At 43.8% G+C, this 20,751-nt stretch overlaps 1 protein-coding gene across 1 annotated transcript; it reads left to right on the forward strand.

Moving 5' to 3' along the window:
* The first annotated feature begins 440 nt into the window (after window positions 1-440).
* LOC126091881 (prostaglandin reductase 1-like) lies at window positions 441-17,037 on the forward strand. Its single transcript, XM_049907164.1, has 3 exons — window positions 441-641; window positions 11,889-12,245; window positions 16,359-17,037. Exons 1-3 carry the CDS (start codon window positions 441-443, stop codon window positions 16,809-16,811), a joined length of 1,011 nt encoding a protein of 336 aa, XP_049763121.1. The 3' UTR covers window positions 16,812-17,037.
* The last annotated feature ends 3,714 nt before the right edge of the window (window positions 17,038-20,751 follow it).

Consider the following 20,751-nt stretch of genomic DNA (forward strand, 5'->3'; position numbering starts at 1 on the left):
CATGAGAAAGGACACTCCATTATCATCAGAACTCAGGCAAATCAATTGAACAGTTGTTGGACTAATCCAATTTTCTTTTTCTACAGACAAGAACTCATCAAAATGAGAGCTTAACAGTACAATCGTATTTCTTAATGCGAAGTTGTCTTACTTGACGTTCAACTATCGACTGGACACAATAAGTGTCAGTTTATCAGAATGTACAGGACAGTAAAAGTGAAGTTAACTACATAGACACTGATAACAACTCTACTACGGTGCAACGATTTTATGATGTAGATATACCAGTAATTCCCCGTATTGCTTAGTCATGAGGCACACGGCACTCTTCTTATCAGAGAGACATACGCCATAGAGATACCGATAACAACTCGATAAGCCATCGGCGATAGTGCTATAATAGCGGCTGGGTACGAGCCACCAGATCAACATCAGCGAGCATGGTGAAGGCACGCAAAATCGTACTCGCCCGAGACTTCCAGGGAGAGCCTCGAGCCGAGGACTTCCGCGTCGAGGAGGAGGACCTGCCGCCTGTCAAGGATGGACAGATCCTGGCCGAGGCTGTTTACTTCAGCGTCGACCCCTTCCAGAGGGGGAACAGGGCAGCGCACAAAGTGGGAGACACCATGGTAGCCGCCCAGGTGAAGTATTTCTGATTCGCTTTCGATCCTAATCTGACCCCGTGAGGTGAACTACATCTACAGAGAGAGAGAGAGAGAGAGAGAGAGAGAGAACTCCGTCTTCAGGCCACAAGTGGTCCATCGGGCCCATCCAACTGCCGTGTCATCCTCACTTGAGGATGCAGATACGTAGGTGGGGCGTGTGGTCAGCACACCGCTCTCTCGGTCGTTACGATCGTTCTCTTTGACCGGAGCCGCTACCATTCGGTCGAGCAGCTCCTCAATTGGCATCACGAGGCTGAGTGCTCCCCGAAAAATGGCAACAGTGCATGGCGGCCGGGATGGTCACCCATCTAAGTGCCGGCCACGCCCGACAGCGCTTAACTTCGGTGATCTCACGGGAACCTGTGTATCCACTGCGGCAAGGCCGTTGCCTAACTTTTCATGAGGCGATACGCAAATTCTGGTGGCATCTTTGTAGTGGCTCCATCTTTCCCTACTCTACAAATTGTCGAGAGTCGTTTAAGTCTGTGAAGGCATTAGCTTTCCTCAACTATGGATGAAGGCCTTCCTACTGCTGCGTGGTGATTACACTGCGAAACACCATCCATCTGTGTATACTTGTCTGTAAATGGCCAGCATCCTCATTTCTGACATTAACGCCTGGCATCTGTGGTTTTCCCGGTAACCCGCTGGTTGTTCTCGTTAAAAACAAAAATAAATTTGATACATTATTAAGGCGCTAATAAATGTCTCGTTGCTACCTTTGCCTTCTTTGTAATCGTGTGGTTGTTTTAATCGTAAACTTATCGTTTACTGGCATTTGTAGGGGCCTCTCTTCCTTGGAGGCACTTTTCGTTTCCATATGCAACGTCCACTGTGTGAATTTAACACACTAATATTTTATATACAATTCGTATTATAGAAACCAAATTTCGGCTATTAAAAGGGCGGCTACATACCAATAATTTGCTTTGATAATACGCCCATCATTCTTCCTGCTGCTTTAAACAGTACTAACAGTCCTTGAAAAGTACATTTAAGCCAGAGAACTTTTGTTAATATACGCAGTGGTACTTTCTGACCCTAACGTGACGTCCATGTGGCGAGAGACATGAAATACAGTAGTGCTGACCCGACAGCCTTGAATCTTTATTTAGTGGGTTCTCAGAAGGATACTTCGTTTTACATGTCTCTATTATCCTTGTGATATCGCTGTTATAAGACACCAGGCGAGACAGTCAATTGTGGAGAAAAAGAGTAATTCACTTCATTCTCCAAAACGAAAACGCATCCATATTTAGTCCACCATCACAGTACAAGAATATTAGGACAATTCAAACTGTATTCAGCAGTAATGATTCCCCTATGAAATTAACATCATACTACACGTTTGAGTTCTTGAAACTTAATTACCAAGTTGGAATCTTCTACGAGTTTCTGTTCAAAGATTATCTCAGCGTCAAAACATTTAGTAACTTTACTCAAACACAAAACGTCTGAAACGTTGCACTGTTGATGACGAACCTAGCTCCGAAACACTCTCTCCTGATGTATGTGTCGCACTTGCAACTGGTTAAGTTGGACAAATTTGTGTTTCAGCTGTTTCATTCTAGTTTTATTTTTATTTAATTATTTATTTTGTCACAAGGTGTTGATTGATCTTTTGAGCTGAAGTACTCTTCGTCCTCGCTGTAAAAGAAAATCTGATCCATCATCTAACATTGTCTAGTTTCGCATATGGCTTAGCTGTTTGTTTGGTCATAATAAAACGCGGCAAGTATTTTGCGCGCCCTATTCATTAATAATTACAATACGTACTGGCAGAAAACATGTATCAACATGAGAATATAATTAATGTAGAATAGTAAAACACCAGAAATACATTTGTCCAGGAAACATACTTAATTAAGTGATGAATATTGCAAAATTGCAGGTTAAAAGCGCGAATAAGGCATTGCAAACGTGAAATGCTGTTCATGAATGGCAGCGCAACAGGTGGAATCACCAGGCTGACGTACAAATTTGCAGTCAGGGTGCGTGGGATAGCAACGACAGTGTTCCGCATATCATACGAAATCGCACATCAGACCACAAAAGGTTGCACACCTTCAACTGGGCTACTTATAACCACCACACAGCCATCACTGGAACGAGGGAGAACCAGCTTTCATTAGGAAATTCAATACACCTCCGTCTGTCCTCCAGTGAGGTCTTGCTTGACGCCACTGAAGTCGCAAATGGCGGTGGTTTGAGGTCATTGAAACGCACACAACGGGGCGTCTGGCTCGAAGTTGCCTTGAAGTAACCGATTTGTAACGGTTCTTGGTGTCACTGTGGTGCCAACTGCTGCCCAAATTGCTGCTCCAGATGCAGAACGTTGCCGTATGCCGAACACGATGTTCGTCCCTCTCGGTAGGGCTTCGTGTCCATCCAGAGCCCGGTCTTCTTGCGACCGCACCCACTCGTGACCACAGCTTCCAGCAATTATGTATAGTGGCTACATTGCTGTAAAGTCTTTCTGCAGTATCACAGAAGGGACATCCTGCTTACCATAACCTATTACACGACCTCGTTCATAGTCAGAGACGTGTTGATAAAGTGGCCTTTGTCACCTTAAACGCAAGTAACATCAGTGTAAGAGGTAACAACGCTCACGACCATTACAGTTGTTGTTGTTGTGGTCTTCGGTTCAGAGACTGGTTTGATGCAGCTCTCCATGCTACTCTATCCTGTGCAAGCTTCATCATCTCCCAGTACCTACTGCAGCTTACATCCTTCTAATTCTGCTTGGTGTATTCATCTCTTGGTCTCCCTCTACGATTTTTACCCTCCACGCTGCCCTCCAGTACTAAATTGGTGATCCCTTGATGCCTCAGAACATGTCCTACCAACCGATCCCTTCTTCTGGTCAAGTTGTGCCACAAACTCCTCTTCTCCCCAATTCTATTCAATACCTCCTCATTAGTTATGTGATCTACCCATCTAACCTTCAGCATTCTTCTGTAGCACCACATTTCGAAAGCTTCTATTCTCTTCTTGTCTAAACTATTTATCGTCCATGTTTCATTTCCATACATGGCTACACTCCATACAAATACTTTCAGAAACGACTTCCTGACACTTAAATCTATACTCGATGTTAACAAATTTCTCTTCTTCAGAAACGGTTTCGTTGCCATTGCCAGTCTACATTTTATATCCTCTCTACTTCGACCATCATCAGTTATTTTGCTCCCCAAATAGCAAAACACTTTTACTACTTTAAGTGTCTCATTTCCTAAGCTAATTCCCTCAGCATCACCCTACTTAATTCGATTGCATTCCATTATCCTTGTTTTGCTTTTGTTGATGTTCATCTTATACCCTCCTTTCAAGACACTGTCCATTCCGTTCAACTGCTCTACCAAGTCCTTTGCTGTCTCTGACAGAATTACAATGTCATCGGCGAACCTCAAAGTTTTTATTTCTTCTCCATGGATTTTAATACCTACTCCGAACTTTTCTTTTGTTTCCTTTACTGCTTGCTCAATATACAGATTGAATAGCATCGGGGAGAGGCTACAACCCTGTCTCACTCCCTTCCCAACCACTGCTTCCCTTTCATGTCCCTCGACTCTTTTAACTGCCATCTGGTTTCTGTACAAATTGTAAACAGCCTTTCGCTCCCTGTATTTTACCCCTGCCACCTTCAGAATTTGACAGAGAGTATTCCAGTCAACATTGTCAAAAGCTTCCTCTAAGTCTACAAATGCTAGAAACGTAGGTTTGCCTTTCATAATCCTTCTTCTTAGATAAGTCGTAGGGTCAGTATTGACTCACGTTTTCCACCATTTCTACGGAATCCAAACTGATCTTCCCGGAGGTCGGCTTCTACCAGTTTTTCCATTCGTCTGTAAAGAATTCGTGTTAGTATTTTGCAGTTGTGACTTATTAAACTGATAGTTCGGTAATTTTCACATCTGTCAACACCTGTTTTCTTTGGGATTGGAATTATTATATTCTTCTTGAAGTCTGAGGGAATTTCGCCTGTCTCATACATCTTGCTCACCAGATGGTAGAGTTTTGCCAGGGGTGGCTCTCCCAAGGCTGTCAGTAGTTCTAATGGAATGTTGTCTACTCCTGGAGCCTTCTTTCGACTCAGGTCTTTCAGTGCTCTGTCGAACTCTTCACACAGTATCGTATCTCAAATTTCATCTTCATCTTCATCCCCTTCCATTTCCAAAATATTGTCCTCAAGAACCTCTCCCTTCTATAGACCCTCTATATACTCCTTCCACATTTCTGCTTTCCCTTCTTTGCTTAGAACTGGGTTGCCATCTCAACTCTTGATATTCATGCAAGCGGTTCTATTCTCTCCAAAGGTCTCTTTGATTTTCCTATAGGCAGTATCTATCTTACCCCAAGTGAGATAAGCCTCTACATCCTTACATTTGTCCTCTAGCCATCCCTGCTTAGCCATTTTGCACTTCCTGTCGATCTCATTTTTGAGACATTTGTATTCCTTTTTGCCTGCTTCACTTACAGAATTTTTGTATTTTCTCCTTTCATCAACTAAATTCACTATCTCTTCTGTTACCCAAGGATTTCTACTAGCCCTCGTATTTTTACCTACTTGATCCTCCGCTGCCTTCACTATTTCATTCCTCAAAGCTACCCATTCTTCTTCTACTGTATTTCTTTCCTCCATTCCTGTCAATTGTTCCCTTATGCTCTCCCTGAAACTCTCTACAACGTCTGGTTCTTTCAGTTTATCCAGGTCCCATCTCCTTAAATTCCCACCTTTTTGCAGTTTCTTCAGTTTTAATCTACAGTTCATAACCAATAGACTGTGGTCAGAGTCCACATCTGCCCCTGGAAATGTCTTACAATTTAAAATCTTGTTCCTAAATCTCTGTCTTACAGTATGCATTTAATTTGCATCGTCTTAGTGGCTGTAATAGAGTCGCTCTTATGCGACTGGTGCGAAATTTGAATAGATATCATCTTTCAGATGTAGAAAAACGTCTATCAACATTGGTTTATGTGACTACTACTCCTAGGTGTTGCGATGTTTTTCCGTCAGTGTATTTATCTTTATGAGCCTGACAACTGGGAAATGCGGTATGAAAAATGTTATTGATATCATTAAACGTGGTGACTGGTAGATGGTACCGTGCGCAATTATAGCTCTTTCCTTTAATCTCAGAGGCTATTTTAATGAATTATGAGTGTCTGGGATATATGCAAAACTGCTGAGGCTACGAGACGGAGCGACAGGAAATGCTTTGGAGGAGCAGATCGGTGGCAGGTGTTCGAGGCCGCAGTCTGGGTGGCGTAAGATTCTTGGAAGTGAGGTCAGCCCGAACCAACAGGGAGTGGCAAGCATTGCCCTCCCACAATAACTGCTGCGAGGTGCGGCACCGCGTGCAGTAGTCAGGGGCGACTTTTCCATGTTTTTCTGAGTTATGTAAGTCAGCAGGCTTTCGTGGCCGTTGTCACTAAAGATAAAATCTTCTGGGTTGTTAGGCCGCGTCATATTTCCTTCTAGAATAATCGACGTTTCGACCCCTCTGCTGGGATCTTCTTCGGGATGTTCTGGTGTGCACTACTGCTAGAACACTACTCTAGATCCCAGCAGAGGAGTCGAAACGTCGATTTTTCGGACATCCTGAAGATGATACCAGCAAAGGGGTCGAAACGTCGATTACTTTAGAAGGAAACATGACGCGGCCTAACAACCAAGAACATTTTATCTTTTTTTCTGACTTATTTTGAAGGATAAAAGAATAGTATCTGCCCCTTGCAGAGAGCGCAGGACACTGGATACCAGCTCTAGCCTCATACCGGTCCTTTCTGAATTTCTCGAAACTGCTTATGAGGATACGGACATTGGCGGGAAAACTTGCAGTTGGTGTAAGGAAGAGTGTCGTCTGATCGCAGCGTTGAAATAAATTCTTTTTGGTAGTAGGGAAGGATTTTATATTTCATTGGAGGCTGTGAAAAGCGCTAGTTTTCTAGGGATTCTGTGTTGGAGCGAATCCTATTAGCTGGATCGCCGAGCTTCGTAATTTTTCCGTTGGTGACTGGACCCCAAAATGTGTCTGCACGTCTCCATTGCTCAGCTCGGCACATTGCAGCCTTATGTAGAGTTAGTGTAATTGGCAGCTCCAACAGGAGATCCAGGTCGCTCGCCTGTCTCATCTTCTTTGCAGTGGTAATGAATATGTGAGCTTAAAAAATGTGCGGTCTTCTGGATTTTTAATCACCAACTTCCAATAACAGTTCTCCTCAAACATTATGTGATATGATAGTTGTCTTACGATGACACGAAGTATTAACTGATACGGGTGTCTCTGCCTTCCATTTGATCATTATACATTGAAGCCCCAAAGAAACCGGTATAGGCATCCGTATTCAAATACAGAGATATGTAAACAGGCAGAATAAGGTGCCGCTTTCGGCAACGCCTACATAAGCAACAAGTGTCTGGTGCAGTTGTCAGATAAGTTACTGCTGCTCAATGGCAGGTTATCAATATTTAAATGAGTTTGGACGTGGTGTTATAGTCGGCGCACGAGCGATGGGACACAGAATCTCCGAAGTAACGATAAAGTGGTTTTTTTCCCGCACGATCATTTCACGAGTGTACATTGAATAGCAGGAATCCGGTGAAACATCAAATTTCCGACGTCGCTGTGGCCGGAAAAACATCCTGCAACAGCAGGACCAACAACGACTGAAGAGAATCGTTCTCCGTTACAGAAGTGCAACCCTTCCGCAAACTGCTGCAGAATTCGGTGCTGGACCATCAACAAGTGTCAACATGCGAACCATTCAACGAAACATCATCGATATGGGCTTTCGGAGCCAAACTCCCACTCTTGAACCCTCGATAACTATAGGACACCAAGCTTTACGCCTCACATGGGCCCGTCAACACCGACACTGGATTGTTAATGACTGGAAACCTGTTGTCTGGTCGGATGTGTCTCGCTACAAATTGTATCGAGTGGATGGACGTGTAAGAACATGGAGAAAACCTCATGAATCCATGACCCTGCATGTCAGCAGGGGACTATTCAAGTTGGTGGAGGCTCTGTAATGGTGTGGGGCGTGTGCTGGTGAAGTGATATGGGACTCCTGATACATCTGCATACGTCTCTGACAGATGACACCTCCGTAATGCGATATCCCACACGTCCATAATGACTACAGAGTGGCTCCAGGAACACTCTTCTGAGTTTAAACACTTCCGCTGACCACCAAACTCCCCAGAAATGAACATTTTTGAGCGTATCCGGGATGCCTTGCAACGTGTTGTTCAGAAGAGATTCTGTCCTCTCGTACTCTTACGTATTTATAGACGCCCTGCAGGATTCATAGTATCAGTTCTCTCTAGCACTACACACATTTTTCGAGTCCATGCTACGTAGTGTCGTAGCACTTCGGCGTGCTCGCCGGGACCCTACACGGTAGCAGGTAGGTGTAATAGTTTCTTTGGCTCTTCAGTGTATAAATTTGGATAGAGGCAATTTTCACAGGGTTTGATTATTCATTACTATGCTGATCTCATAAATTTGTCTATGAGGAAATCTCAATACTGATTTTAATCACTGTTTCTGTTCGCACCCTACAAATTACGTTGTAGACTTTTAATTTATATCGTGTAAGATGCGATCAGCTCAAAATCATCTCCAATATATTACTCCAGTCAGAGAGCGTTAGCCAGAGTGCGATATTTCTTTTGCAAATTCCCCACTTTAAGAATTGTGCCTAGGGCCGTAATTTTCGAGATATCCATTTAATCTTGCGCACGAGCGTTTACACGTTAGTGTTTAAAATTGTTACCAGCCCAGAATTAGTTCTGGAAGGTTCAGGAAAATTCTTCACCACCCGTTTTTGCAGACAATATAACTCCTTCAGTTCTTTTTGAATGGCCAAGCGGTTAAAGGCGCTACAGTCTGGAACCGCGTGACCGCTACGGTCGCAGGTTCGAATCCTGCCTCGGGCATGGATGTGTGTGATGTCCTTAGGTTAGTTAGGTTTAAGTAGTTCTAAGTTCTAGGGGACTGATGACCTTAGAAATTAAGTCCCATAGTGCTCAGAGCCATTTGAACCATTTTTTTCTTTTTGAAAGTTTCCGTAGAGCGTGACTTTCTTAACCTCAGTAGCGGAGCATCCACAAGCAAAAGTTTTCCCCCAACACCTTAGATCGATCGTTCAACCTCTGGTCTCCCTGAAAGACAGTCCACATCATTTTGTGACAAGAAACACTGCTATCCGTAGTGTAGCTTTTAAAACCAAATTTACTCGATCATAATCAAATAGAAGGAGAACAACCTAAATTTCTTTTTCTGTTTTTTACCGCTGTATTGTCTATAAGAGGAACGTCGTTCAAGACTGTCTTTTCTTAACAGAATCCAGGAAATAAATTAGCAGCAAATCGCGGCGAACGGGACAGGTGTTTTACATTGAAAAGCGTATCATCAAAACTTATTCTGCCTCAGATCTGCGTTGATTTCCATCCCCTACAAGACTGGCTGAGTGAGCGTCAGATAATTCCGTCTAATAAATCGAAGTATAGCATTGTCTAATATTTGGAACTACACTATGAACTGATAAGAAAATGTTTTAAACTGGACAGAACAACCAAAGTTGAACAATGTGACAGTTGAGACCTTTATACATTGAACATAACACTGATGGTTCATCACTGAGAATTTTTCTGACAACCCATGTTTCCGTAACACATAAATCTGTGTACAGAAAGTAATGGTTCCTAAGTGCTGTGTGTACTTAAATGCTGTATCGTCTGTGGAAACATGGTGAGTGTTTGTGACAAATGTAACAATAACCTAAGCACAAATAAACGGTGCGAATAGATGGTATTCTTACGATCTAACATGTGAAATTTAACACACTCAAACCAATCAAAAAATTTTACCAGACGTACATTACCAAAGCCATTTCTGGCCGCTGGTTGACTGTTGTCACTATGTTGAACATTACAGGGTAACCAGCTGACTGCTGCAGCAAGTTTCAAGGAAGATTCTGTTTGAAATCAATCCATGGGTGATTTTATGAATGCAGACAGCGGTGATCAGGAATTAGTTGTTTCCAGGTAGCATAAGATGCAGTAAAGTACACTGGACTTTTCTCGCCTCATTTGAGCTATAGGAAGTTGGGTAGGGAAGTGGGTAACCTAAACTAAAGTTGATAAAGAGTTACAAAGTGTATGCAGAATGAGATTTTTCACTCTGCAGCGGAGTGTGCGCTGATATGGAACTTTCTGGCACATTAAAACCGTGTGCCGGATCGAGACAGTTACAAAAAGTATCTGACGTGTGAGTATGTGACTCCTGAGTTGAGATAAAATCTGACCTGGTTATCTAGTATTATCTGATATAGAACAATTTATGTTTGCCTGGATAAGGGTATAAAGCCTGAGGAAAATAAAAAACTGTATGTAGAGTTTGGTAATGAACCTGATTATGTCGTGTCAGAATTGGGCATAGAGAACACAGAGAGTGTTGGATTTTCTATGGTGATTTGTTTGTGAATTTGCAGAAAAAAATTAAAATGTGCCTCATGATAGAAGTTGGAGGAGATTTAAGGTTCGACCAATATTTGTGGATATGGTCTCTTGCGTTTATGATTAAAAGTCTTTGAAATTGTAGCTAGAGCACATTTCGCCAAAGAGTCACTTATCAAGAAAAGGAATGTCACGGATATGCTCACACAATTCAAGTGGCAGATGTTACAATAGAGGTGCTGAGTGGAGTCATTTCCTTGTACACTACTGGCCATTAAAATTTCTACACCAAGCAAAAATGCAGGTGATAAACGGGTATTCATTGGACAAATATATTATACTAGAACTGACGTGAGATTACATTTTCACGCAATTTGGGTGCATACATCCTGAGAAATCAGTACCCAGAACAACCACCTCTGGCTGTAATAACGGCCTTGATACGCCTGGGCATTGAGTCAAACAGTGCTTGGATGGCGTGTACAGGTACAGCAGCCCATGCAGCTTCAACACGGTACCACAGTTCATCAAGAGTAGTGACTGGCGTATTGTGACGAGCCAGTTGCTCGGCCACCATTGACCAGATGTTTTCAATCGGTGAGAGATCCGGACAATGTGCTGGCCAGGGCAGCAGTCGAACATTTTCTGTATCCAGAAAGGCCCTTACAGGACCTGCAACATGCAGGCGTGCATTATCCTGCTGAAATGTAGGGTTATGCAGGGATCGAATGAAGGGTAGAGCCACGGGTCGTAAGGCATCTTAAATGTAACGTCTACTGTTCAAGCTGCCGCCAATGCGAACAAGAGGTGACCGAGATGTGTAAGCAGTAACACCCCATACCATCACGCCGGGTAATACGCCAGTATGACGATGACGAATACACGCTTCCAATGTGCGTTCACCGCGATGTCGCCAAACACGGATGCGACCATCATGATGCTATAAACAGAACCTGGATTCATCCGAAAAAATGAGTGTTTTGCCAATCCTGCACCCAGGTTCGTCGTTGAGTACACGATCGCTGGCGCTCCTGTCTGTGTTGCAGCGTCAGGGGTAACCGCAGCCATGGTCTCCGAGCTGATAGTCCATGTTGCTGCAAACGTCATCGAACTGTTCGTGCAGATGGTTGTTGCCTTGCAAACGTCCCCATGTGTTGACTCACGGATCGCAACGTGGGTGCACGATACATTACAGCCATGCGGATAAGATGCCTGTCATCTCGACTGCTAGTGATACGTGGCCGTTGGAATCCAGCACGGCGTTCCGTATTACCCTCCTTAACCCACCGATTCCATATTCCATTGGATCTCGACCAACGCGAGCAGCAATGTCACGATACGATAAACCGCAATCGCGATAGGCTACAATCCGACCTTTATCAAAGTCGGAAACGTATTGGTACGCATTTCTCCTCCTTACACGTGTAATAACAACAACATTTCACAGGCAACGCCGGTCAGCTGCTGTTTGTGTATGAGAAATCGGTTGGCAACTTTCCTCATGTCAGCACATTGTAGGTATCCCCACCGGCGCCAACCTTGTATGAATTCTCTGAAAAGCTAATCACTTGCATATCACAGCATCTTCTTCCAGTCGGTTAAATTTCGCGTCTGTAGCACGTCATCGTCGTGGTGTAGCAATTTTAATGGTCAGTAGTGTATATTTCCAAGAATAGTCAAATAAATTGTTACTGATACAACTGTCTTGAGTCAGTGTAGCAATGTGGTAGTGTAACACACAAGCCTATCCACAGGTGGCGCGCATTGTGGAGAGCCGGGCTGCTGGTTTCCCGGTGGGTCGCCACGTGGTGGGCTACTGGGGATGGCGCGACCGCACCGTGGCCGACGTGGGGCCCAACGCAGAGTTCCCCATCCACATGTCGCCGCCCATGCTGGCTCCAGACCTGGGGGATCTGCCAGTATCCCTGTCCTTGGGAGTGCTCGGTATGCCTGGCATCAGCGGCTACTTTCCGCTGCTGGATGTCCTCAAGCCCAAGGCGGGAGAGGTGGTCGTGGTCAGCGGCGCAGCGGGGGCTGTGGGCAGCATAGTGGGACAGATAGCGCTCATCAAGGGGTGCACTGTCATCGGCTTCGCCGGATCTGACGCCAAGGTACGCAGCAACATTCTTTCAACTTAAAATGTGCGTGTTCAATAGAGAAGGTAACATTTCTCATTACAACACACAAATAGTCCTGAAATTGTCTTTTCAATAGATTATCAAAGATTCTTTATGGTTTTATTCTCGAATCAGAAACATACAAATTTACACTAGCCATACACATCAATAAATATGTACATACATATACACACATTGTATTTATATTACATGTGCCCAGTACTTTGCAACCTCCAAGGTGCTAGGATGGGCTTGCAGGAGATCAATCTTCGTGCAGGATGTAAGGCACAAAAGGCACTGGAGCATGTGGCTTGTGGTTTGTTCTTGTCCACAATCACAGGACGTATCTTCTGTTGTGAAGCCCCATCTCTTCAGGTTGTCTCTGGATCGTCCAACTCCTGATCGTAATCTGTTTAAAGATTTCCACACCAGCCAGCTCTCGTTGTGTCCAGGTGGTAGTTCTTCAGCTTCTGGCGTCTGCAGGTGAGGCGTATACTTCTTCTATAACTCCAGCCTTGCCTTCTCTGGTGAAATGGTGAGTTTCTCGGATGTTCTCAGGAAGCTCTTTCGCGATCTCAGCCGTTCCTGCGGTGGATTATGTCCGTGCAGTGGATGGGCACTGTCCTATTCCACTTTCAGTCTCTCCTTGTTGGCAGCCACTGCTCTGCGTATCCATGGTGGCGCTATTCCAGCCAGGCAGTAGAGCTTATCAGTTGGGGTAGGTCTTAAGCAACCTGTGATCAACATGCAGGTTTCGTTGAGAGCAATGTCTACTTGTCTGGCATGAGATGACCTGTACCAGACTGGAGAAGCATATTCAGCAGTAGAAAAGCACAGTGCCATTGCAGAACAGCGAATAGTTTTTGGATGTGATCCCCACTGTGTCCCCGCTAGTTTGCGAATTAGGTTGTTTCGAGCGGAGATTTTCATTTTGGTGTTCTTGCAGTGAGTTTTGAATGTCAGAGTTCTATCGAGAGTGACTCCCAAGTATTTAGGTGCGTGATGATGCTGGAGTTGGATACCTGACCATGCAATATGTAGCTCACGATTAGATTCCCTGTTCCTTAAATGGAAGGCACACACTTGTGTCTTCGAAAGGTTTGGTCTGAGTTGGTTCCGATTGTAGTAGCTTGACAGTGTTCTAAGTGCTGTTGTCAGGTTTCTTTCCACTCTTCCAAAGCATGAGCTCTGCGTAGCAAGGGCTAGGTCATCTGCATATAAGAATCTCCTTGTGCCTGGGGTCAATGGGTGGTCGTTGGTATAGACGTTGAAGAGATGTTGGGGTACATGAAAGGGGTAAATGAAAGGAGCGTCCTCGAAGATTGCAATGATTTCCGACCAAGATAAGACTTGCAATCGGGCGTACCCTGTGCGTCAGGTTTCTCTGGCAGCTGGTCCTTTCACACCAGAAACATCATCTTGGTCCTTTTCAGGACCACAGTTGACCATCATATTCTTTCTGGTAAAAGTGTGATTGAAATTTGTGTCTGGTGTTCCTTCTGGTTGAAGTGTTGTTTTCATACTAATTTTCGACAGCGAAACAAGCTACCATCTACATCTGACTGCTGAAGTAGGAAGGGCTGATACATGCTATTCTCTTGCCACGCCTATACTTGATTCTCGCCCTTCTATGAAGGGTTAGTCCTCTTAGTTATTTGTGCAGACATTCTCATACGAACGGCTGTTTTTCTGTACTCTCTAGCATCGATTTGACACATACTACAAAGTTACATTAGTATTCTGTAACTAGCACTATTACATTATAGTCATTTTTGGACATTTTGGAATAGCACTCTAATGCCTGAGTTGCGGATATATACTTGTGAGTAAGGTACTTTGGAGCAGCACCTTAATGTCTGGGTTGCGGATACTCGTATATACCTGTGGGTTAGGTATCTAGGTTACCCAGTGAATAGGTCTGTGGAAATGGATTAATAATTTCTTGAATAATTGGAAAACTTGGTTCGAAAGCATAGTTGAGAAAATTTTGAAGGTAATTTATGAATCAGTGAACAATCTTGGGTGAACTTTAACTGATACCAATATCAAAAGACCTTGAATATCATTACATTCGAGATCAATAAACATAATTCGCATTACGTGCTGCTGCTTGCAGTAGTGTGCGGTACCGAATAATCACTGCAACCATTGAAACTGTCGATCTAGCTATAAGTTCTTAAACACAAGAAGCACAATATTTTTAGTACAAGTAAACCAAGTTCAATAGGTGTCTATCAAGTCTGAGTCATTACCTTCACATTAGTTCTATCGTGTTTAGTCTTGAGTGTGATATGTCGATGCATTTCGGTGGCAAGTGAAATGATGAATAGATAGGAGTTGAACTTATAACCGTGCGAATAAATATTCATTTTCTAATAACTTTTCATAATACTTTTAATGAACGGTTAAAAAAAAACATTTTTAACAATGCTAGTACGACGGATCCAAGCGTACGTCCGTACGCTACCACTTCCAGAATCGAAAGGGTGAAGATACATTAATTAATAAATTAGAGCTTCTTCTTTGTTTCATACAGATATTTAACGATGTATCAAACATTATCCTTGCCACAAAACAACTCGTTAATTTACTTTTGGCGTTGTCTTAGGTTTATAGCTCATTCAGTTTACATTTAGCTTATGTATATTAAAAGAAAAGAAAAAAAATATGATTCAATACATTAGCGCAGTTTAGGAATCCTGGGATATGTGCAGTGCGAAACTGAGAGATCGATTTTGTACCGACTATAGCGATCAGTGCACGTATCATCAGCATTTCTCCGGTCGTATTAACAAAACTAGGTGCACCAGCATTTTGTACAGAACAAATTAAAGGTACTGTCGTAGTGCTGATATGAGTCTTAGTAGCCGGCGGAGAAGGTGTCAAAATTTTTGGTACCATTTTTGGGAAACAAAGATCTTGTTAACTAGATAAAACCAGTAAAAAAACAGTCTAGATCGCGATGGCTATTTTATTAAAATGACCGGTTTCGGCCTAATCTTAGGCCATCTTCAGACAGCACCATGAGCTGAAGTTGATGATATCTAGAACAGCCAGTAGACCTCAGTCCCTGAAACTGCTCAGCAACTTAAAGTCTACTGGCTGTTCTAGACATCATCAACTTCGGCTGATGGTGCTGTCTGAAAATGGCCTAAGATTAGGCCGAAACGGGTCATTTTAATAAAATAACCACCGCGATATAGACTATTTTTCCTCTCATTTTTATAGAGCTGGCGTTGCCTGTGTGTTGCTTTCCTTCCTCAGCTCTTCGACATGTCGGCGCTAAGTTAAGTGCCTTATGAGAGCGTCTCTTACGTATTCGGGTATGTTCTGCCATCACAAAACTCTGCCCACCCTATCGAGTGATGAGGAACTATGGGCTGATCCACTGGGGTGTCCTAAAATCTGCACTCCCACCCCTGGCAGCAAATGGAGTCATGCTCTGGAGGCAGAGTTACTGTCTCCAGTCACTCAGTTCAGTCAGCTACTTCAAACAGCGCGTCACACAAATGACAGGCTACGCTGTTAACTGCTAACATAAGTGCAGCTGAATCCAAATATTAACACACTTCAGATTAAGCGAATAACATCCAGAAACTGTAACAACAGGAGATTAAATTCGTACGATACTGCAGATGCCATAGACACATAGGGAAGAGCATGACATGGTTCAGTTGAAAACGATGAGAAAGCTTTCTGAACGGGCGGTGCCATATCCGTTGAATACTTACCGAAACAAAATTCTAGAACGTATTTTTGTCTTACCTTTGTTTGTGTCAGAAAGAATCCAGGTGCTATGTCTACCTATTTATTAATGTGGACAATAAAAGCTTTTACTACTTCACAACTCGAATGAAAGAACAATCAAATATGTTGGTCCGCCCAAAAAAAAAAAAAAAAAAAAAAAAAAAACAACACTGAAACTATCGAATGTTCTTCTAGTTTTGCGACTAGCGTTTCCTCGCAAGTGAAACGGATTAATGCGTTTATTGAAATATCCAGACTTTTTTTATACTATAGACAGAATTCATTCTTTAGACTAAATGACCGAGCAAATAAGTCGATCCAGTATCTGGTTTTGATGTGACCTAAGTCTCTTGTTCTCAGGTGAAATGGCTGAAAGATGACCTGGACTTTCATCACGCTTTTAACTACAAGACGACAGACGTGTCCACCGCCCTCAAGCAGGCTGCTCCAGATGGCGTCGACGTGTACTTCGACAACGTGGGAGGAGACATGAGCACTAAGATCATCAGCAACATGCGCTACCGCGGCCGCATCGCTAGTATTGGCGGCATCTCCCAGTACAACGAATCAGAGATCCAAAAACTGGTCACTCTGCCGTTTTCATTTTTAGCCAATCAGCTGCGGCTTGAGGGCTGCGCTTATTCGCGATGGCACGACCGCTGGGACGAGGGCATCAGCCAGCTGATGCAGTGGGTCCGAGAGGGGAAACTCAAGTACAGGGAGACGGTGACCGACGGCTTCCACAACGCTCCAAAAGCCTTCATCGGTATGCTGCGAGGTGAAAATTTTGGGAAAGCTGTTGTCAAATTGTGAAAATGCTCTTGTAGTAGATGAGGATACCAGAGCAAATACAGAGACAGTTTCCTTGAACTTTTTATAAGGGGAACATGAAATGTAAAGTGCACGATTTAGTTCAACTATTCCGCTACAAATTACGTCTCTAATACTTTAATTTCGAAACAGAATCATTCGCAGTTTTAGAGAAATAGTAATAATTGTACTATCAGTTTCTTATCGTATGTGATTTGAATAAAGTTTATTTGTCAACGCGTAAATGCCTCATTAATTTAACTGAAAACATGTGAAAAATTTGAAAGGTATGTCATATGTTTTGACTAAATATGAAACCTATAATAAAATACAAACGATAAATCTAATATATCGGAACAAGTACCTTGCCATTACCAGTCATTACAAACTATGTACGACATTTGTTCGCAGGAGAGCTTCTGTAAAGTTTGGAAGTTAGGAGACGAGATACTGGAAGAAGTAGAGCTGTGAGTACCGAGCGTGAGTCGTGCTTCGGTAGCTCAGATGGTAGAGCACTTGCCCGCGAAAGGCAAGGTCCCGAGTTCGAGTCTCGGTCGGGCACACAGTTTTAATCTGCCAGGAAGTTTCAATGTACGACATGTCTATTTATGTCAAAGTATTTACGGAATTGTGAATTAAGGGTTATTTTGGAAACAAGATGAAATACGAGGGTCGTTCAATAAGTAGTGCCCCACATTTTTTTCTCAGAACATATTTATTGTTAAGAGTCAGAGTTTGGTGACAATATACATCAACATGTATTGTCCATGTCATCTTTTTCTACGTTCTATGGCTGTACGCCGATATTGTGGAAGAGAATGTATTCCATGCTGGTAAAAGCTCTTTTCCTGCAGGCGTAGCCATGTTTTCACCGCTTGACTGGCACTCTCGCCGTCTTCAAAGTGTGTTCCCCACAGAGAATCTTTAAGCGGTCCCAAGAGATGGAAGTCCGAGAGTGCCAGGTCTGGGCCGTTGAGTGGATGCGGCAGTGATGCCCAACTCAATATGTCGATGTGTTCCTAGGTTCTCAGACGTGTGTTTGGGATTGCATTATTGTCTTGAAGCAAGATTTCTGCTGGATTCTTGTCCGATCGAACACGTCGGAACGGGCTCTTGAGTTTACTCAGAGTTTTCACGTATGCCTTTGAACTGATGGTTGAGCCTCTTGGCATCACATCCACGAGAATGACGCCATTACAGTACCAGAAGGCCGTCACCGCGACTTTTCCGGCAGAGGGGGTTGTCTTGAATTTTTTCTTTTGTAGTGAATGAGGATGATGCCACCGCATGGACTACCTTTTTGTTTCCAGCGCAAAGTGGTGCGCTCAGCTTTCGTCCCCCGTAACGATCCTTGACTGAAAAGCCTCTCCGTCTGTCTCAAAACACTCTAACAATTCGGACGAAATGATCTTTCTTTGATTCTTGTGGTCCGCTGCAGGCATTCGTGGAAACCATCGTGAGCATCTCTTTGAATATCAGATGGTCTCGATCATTTCAGACGCACTTCCAATTGACCGAAAACTGTAGAGCCAATTGTCGAATTGTGATACGGCGGTCGGCACGAATAAGGTATTCGCACGATTCAGCATGTCCGGAGCAGTGACTGTGACAGGACGTCCCGAGCGTGGCTGATCATGCATGGAGCTCTGTTTCTGCATTTCCTGAGGCTGTAACTTTCTTTACCCATCGCCCAACTGTACTCCTGTCAACAGCAGCATCGCCATACACGGCACACAAACGTTTGTGGATGTTCACCACGGTTTCTTTTTCTGCACAGAAGAATTCAAAATAGCACGCTGTTTGTAACGTGAGTCGTGTGTAGACACTATTTTGACGCTGCACTACGGATCTGCCATCTGCCTGAACACTTCGATACTTCACTGGCCCAAAGAACAAACATCAAATGTGAAGCACCAAAATATTTTCAAATGGCTCATGTTATGGAGTGGACTGTGGATTTGTGCTGCCCATGTGCACTGGAGCAGAACATCAGTGTTAGAAAAGATAGCCAAAACACAGTGACCATCAACTTAATAGCGCTGGTCCACCTTTAGAAGGCAACATTTCAGCGATTCTGTGTGGCACGGATTTGACAAGCCCATAGAGAGTTTTTGGAGATATATCGTACCGGATGCATACGAACAGATCACAAAATTTCCATCAATTACGAACCGATTGATTTTGGATGTGGAGCTCGCGCCCTTTGGCGCCGCAGGTGTGTTCCACCATGCTCATATCAGGAAAAATTGGTGGCTATCGTGTTTCTCAAGAAAGTGTAGCGGATCTTCTTTCACAGACAGTTATCCTACTGAAAGATGCCACGATGTTGGGGAAGATATCATCATGAAGGGGTGTAGGTGGCATGCTTTGTAATGTTAATGTAGTCCAGAGTTGTCATGGTGTCTGTGACTACTACCACAGTTCCACTAAAGCCTAAGTGAATGTCCCCCATAACTTAATACTGCCCCCACCGGCCTGAGTACATAGCACAGTGCACATTTCGAGAAGCTGGCCACTTGGATGACGGCGTATGCAGAAAAGACTATCGACCTCTTGTATCAAGAAACGTGATTCATCGAACAGGGCGACAATTTTCCATTGATCCATTGTTCAATCTCGATAATCCCGTGCCCAGCACAATCGTAACCGACTATCGTTGGTTCAACTAAGAACTCGTATGAGTGGTTTTCTGCTGAGTCTCAAGTTCAAGAATGTGCATTGAAGAGTGCGCTCAGAAACCTCTGAGTTTGCGCCATCACTGTACTCTGTCGCGAGATCTGCCACAGATCGCGGCTTATCCTGCTTTACAGTGTGAGCAAGCCTATGAACTCCGTATTCTGTAACAAGTGTTTGCTTCGACCGCCCTTCAATCACTTTCCAAAGACGCTCACGACAGTAGTAGGCGAACAGCTGACCAACTTTATCGTTTACGAGATGACCGTTCCATCACTCGCCGGTCCATAACAATCCGGCATTTATTAAAATCACTTATGTCAGTGGATTTCCCCATTTGTTGCTAGAATAATTCCACATTCTTCCCTAATCCGCTAACATACTTTCCATGCCGCGTAACGTGTCCGCAAAGCCATTGGGAGGCATTCCATCTCATAGTGGGCAGGGCTCGTAATTTTCGACTTAACAGTAACGCTGAGTGTTGAGCCCAAACACTATCTCTTCATACAAGCAGAGTTAATATGAATGAAGAACACAGGGTTATTACAAATGATTGAAGCGATTTCACAGCTCTGCAATAACTTTATTATTTGAGATGTTTTCACAATGCTTTGCGCACACATACAAAAACTCAAAAAGTTTTTTTAGGCATTCACAAATGTTCGATATGTGCCCCTTTAGTGATTCGGCAGACATCAAGCCGATAATCAAGTTCCTCCCACACTCGGCGCAGCATGTCCCCATCAATGAGTTCGAAAGCATCGTTGATGCAAGCTCGCAGTTCTGGTACGTTTCTTGGTAGTGGAGGTTTAAACACTGAATCTTTCACATAACCCCACAGAAAGAAATCGCATGGGGTTAAGTCGGGAGAGCGTGGAGGCCATGACATGAATTGCTGATCATGATCTCCACCACGACCGATCCATCGGTTTTCCAATCTCCTGTTTAAGAAATGTCGAGCATCATGATGGAAGTGCGATGGAGCGCCATCCTGTTGAAAGATGAAGTCGGCGCTGTCGGTCTCCAATTGTGGCATGAGCCAATTTTCCGCGGGCTACGCGTGAAACTTGCACGCACGCGTTCAACCGTTTCTTCGCTCACTGCAGGCCGACCCGTCGATTTCCCCTTACAGACGCATCCAGAAGCTTTAAACTGCGCATACCATCGCCGAATGGAGTTAGCAGTTGGTGGATCTTTGTTGAACTTCGTCCTGAAGTGTCGTTGCACTGTTATGACTGACTGATGTGAGTGCATTTCAAGCACGACATAC

This window comes from Schistocerca cancellata, chromosome 7 (genome assembly GCF_023864275.1).
Source record: "Schistocerca cancellata isolate TAMUIC-IGC-003103 chromosome 7, iqSchCanc2.1, whole genome shotgun sequence".
In the NCBI taxonomy this organism is placed as follows: domain Eukaryota; kingdom Metazoa; phylum Arthropoda; class Insecta; order Orthoptera; family Acrididae; genus Schistocerca; species Schistocerca cancellata.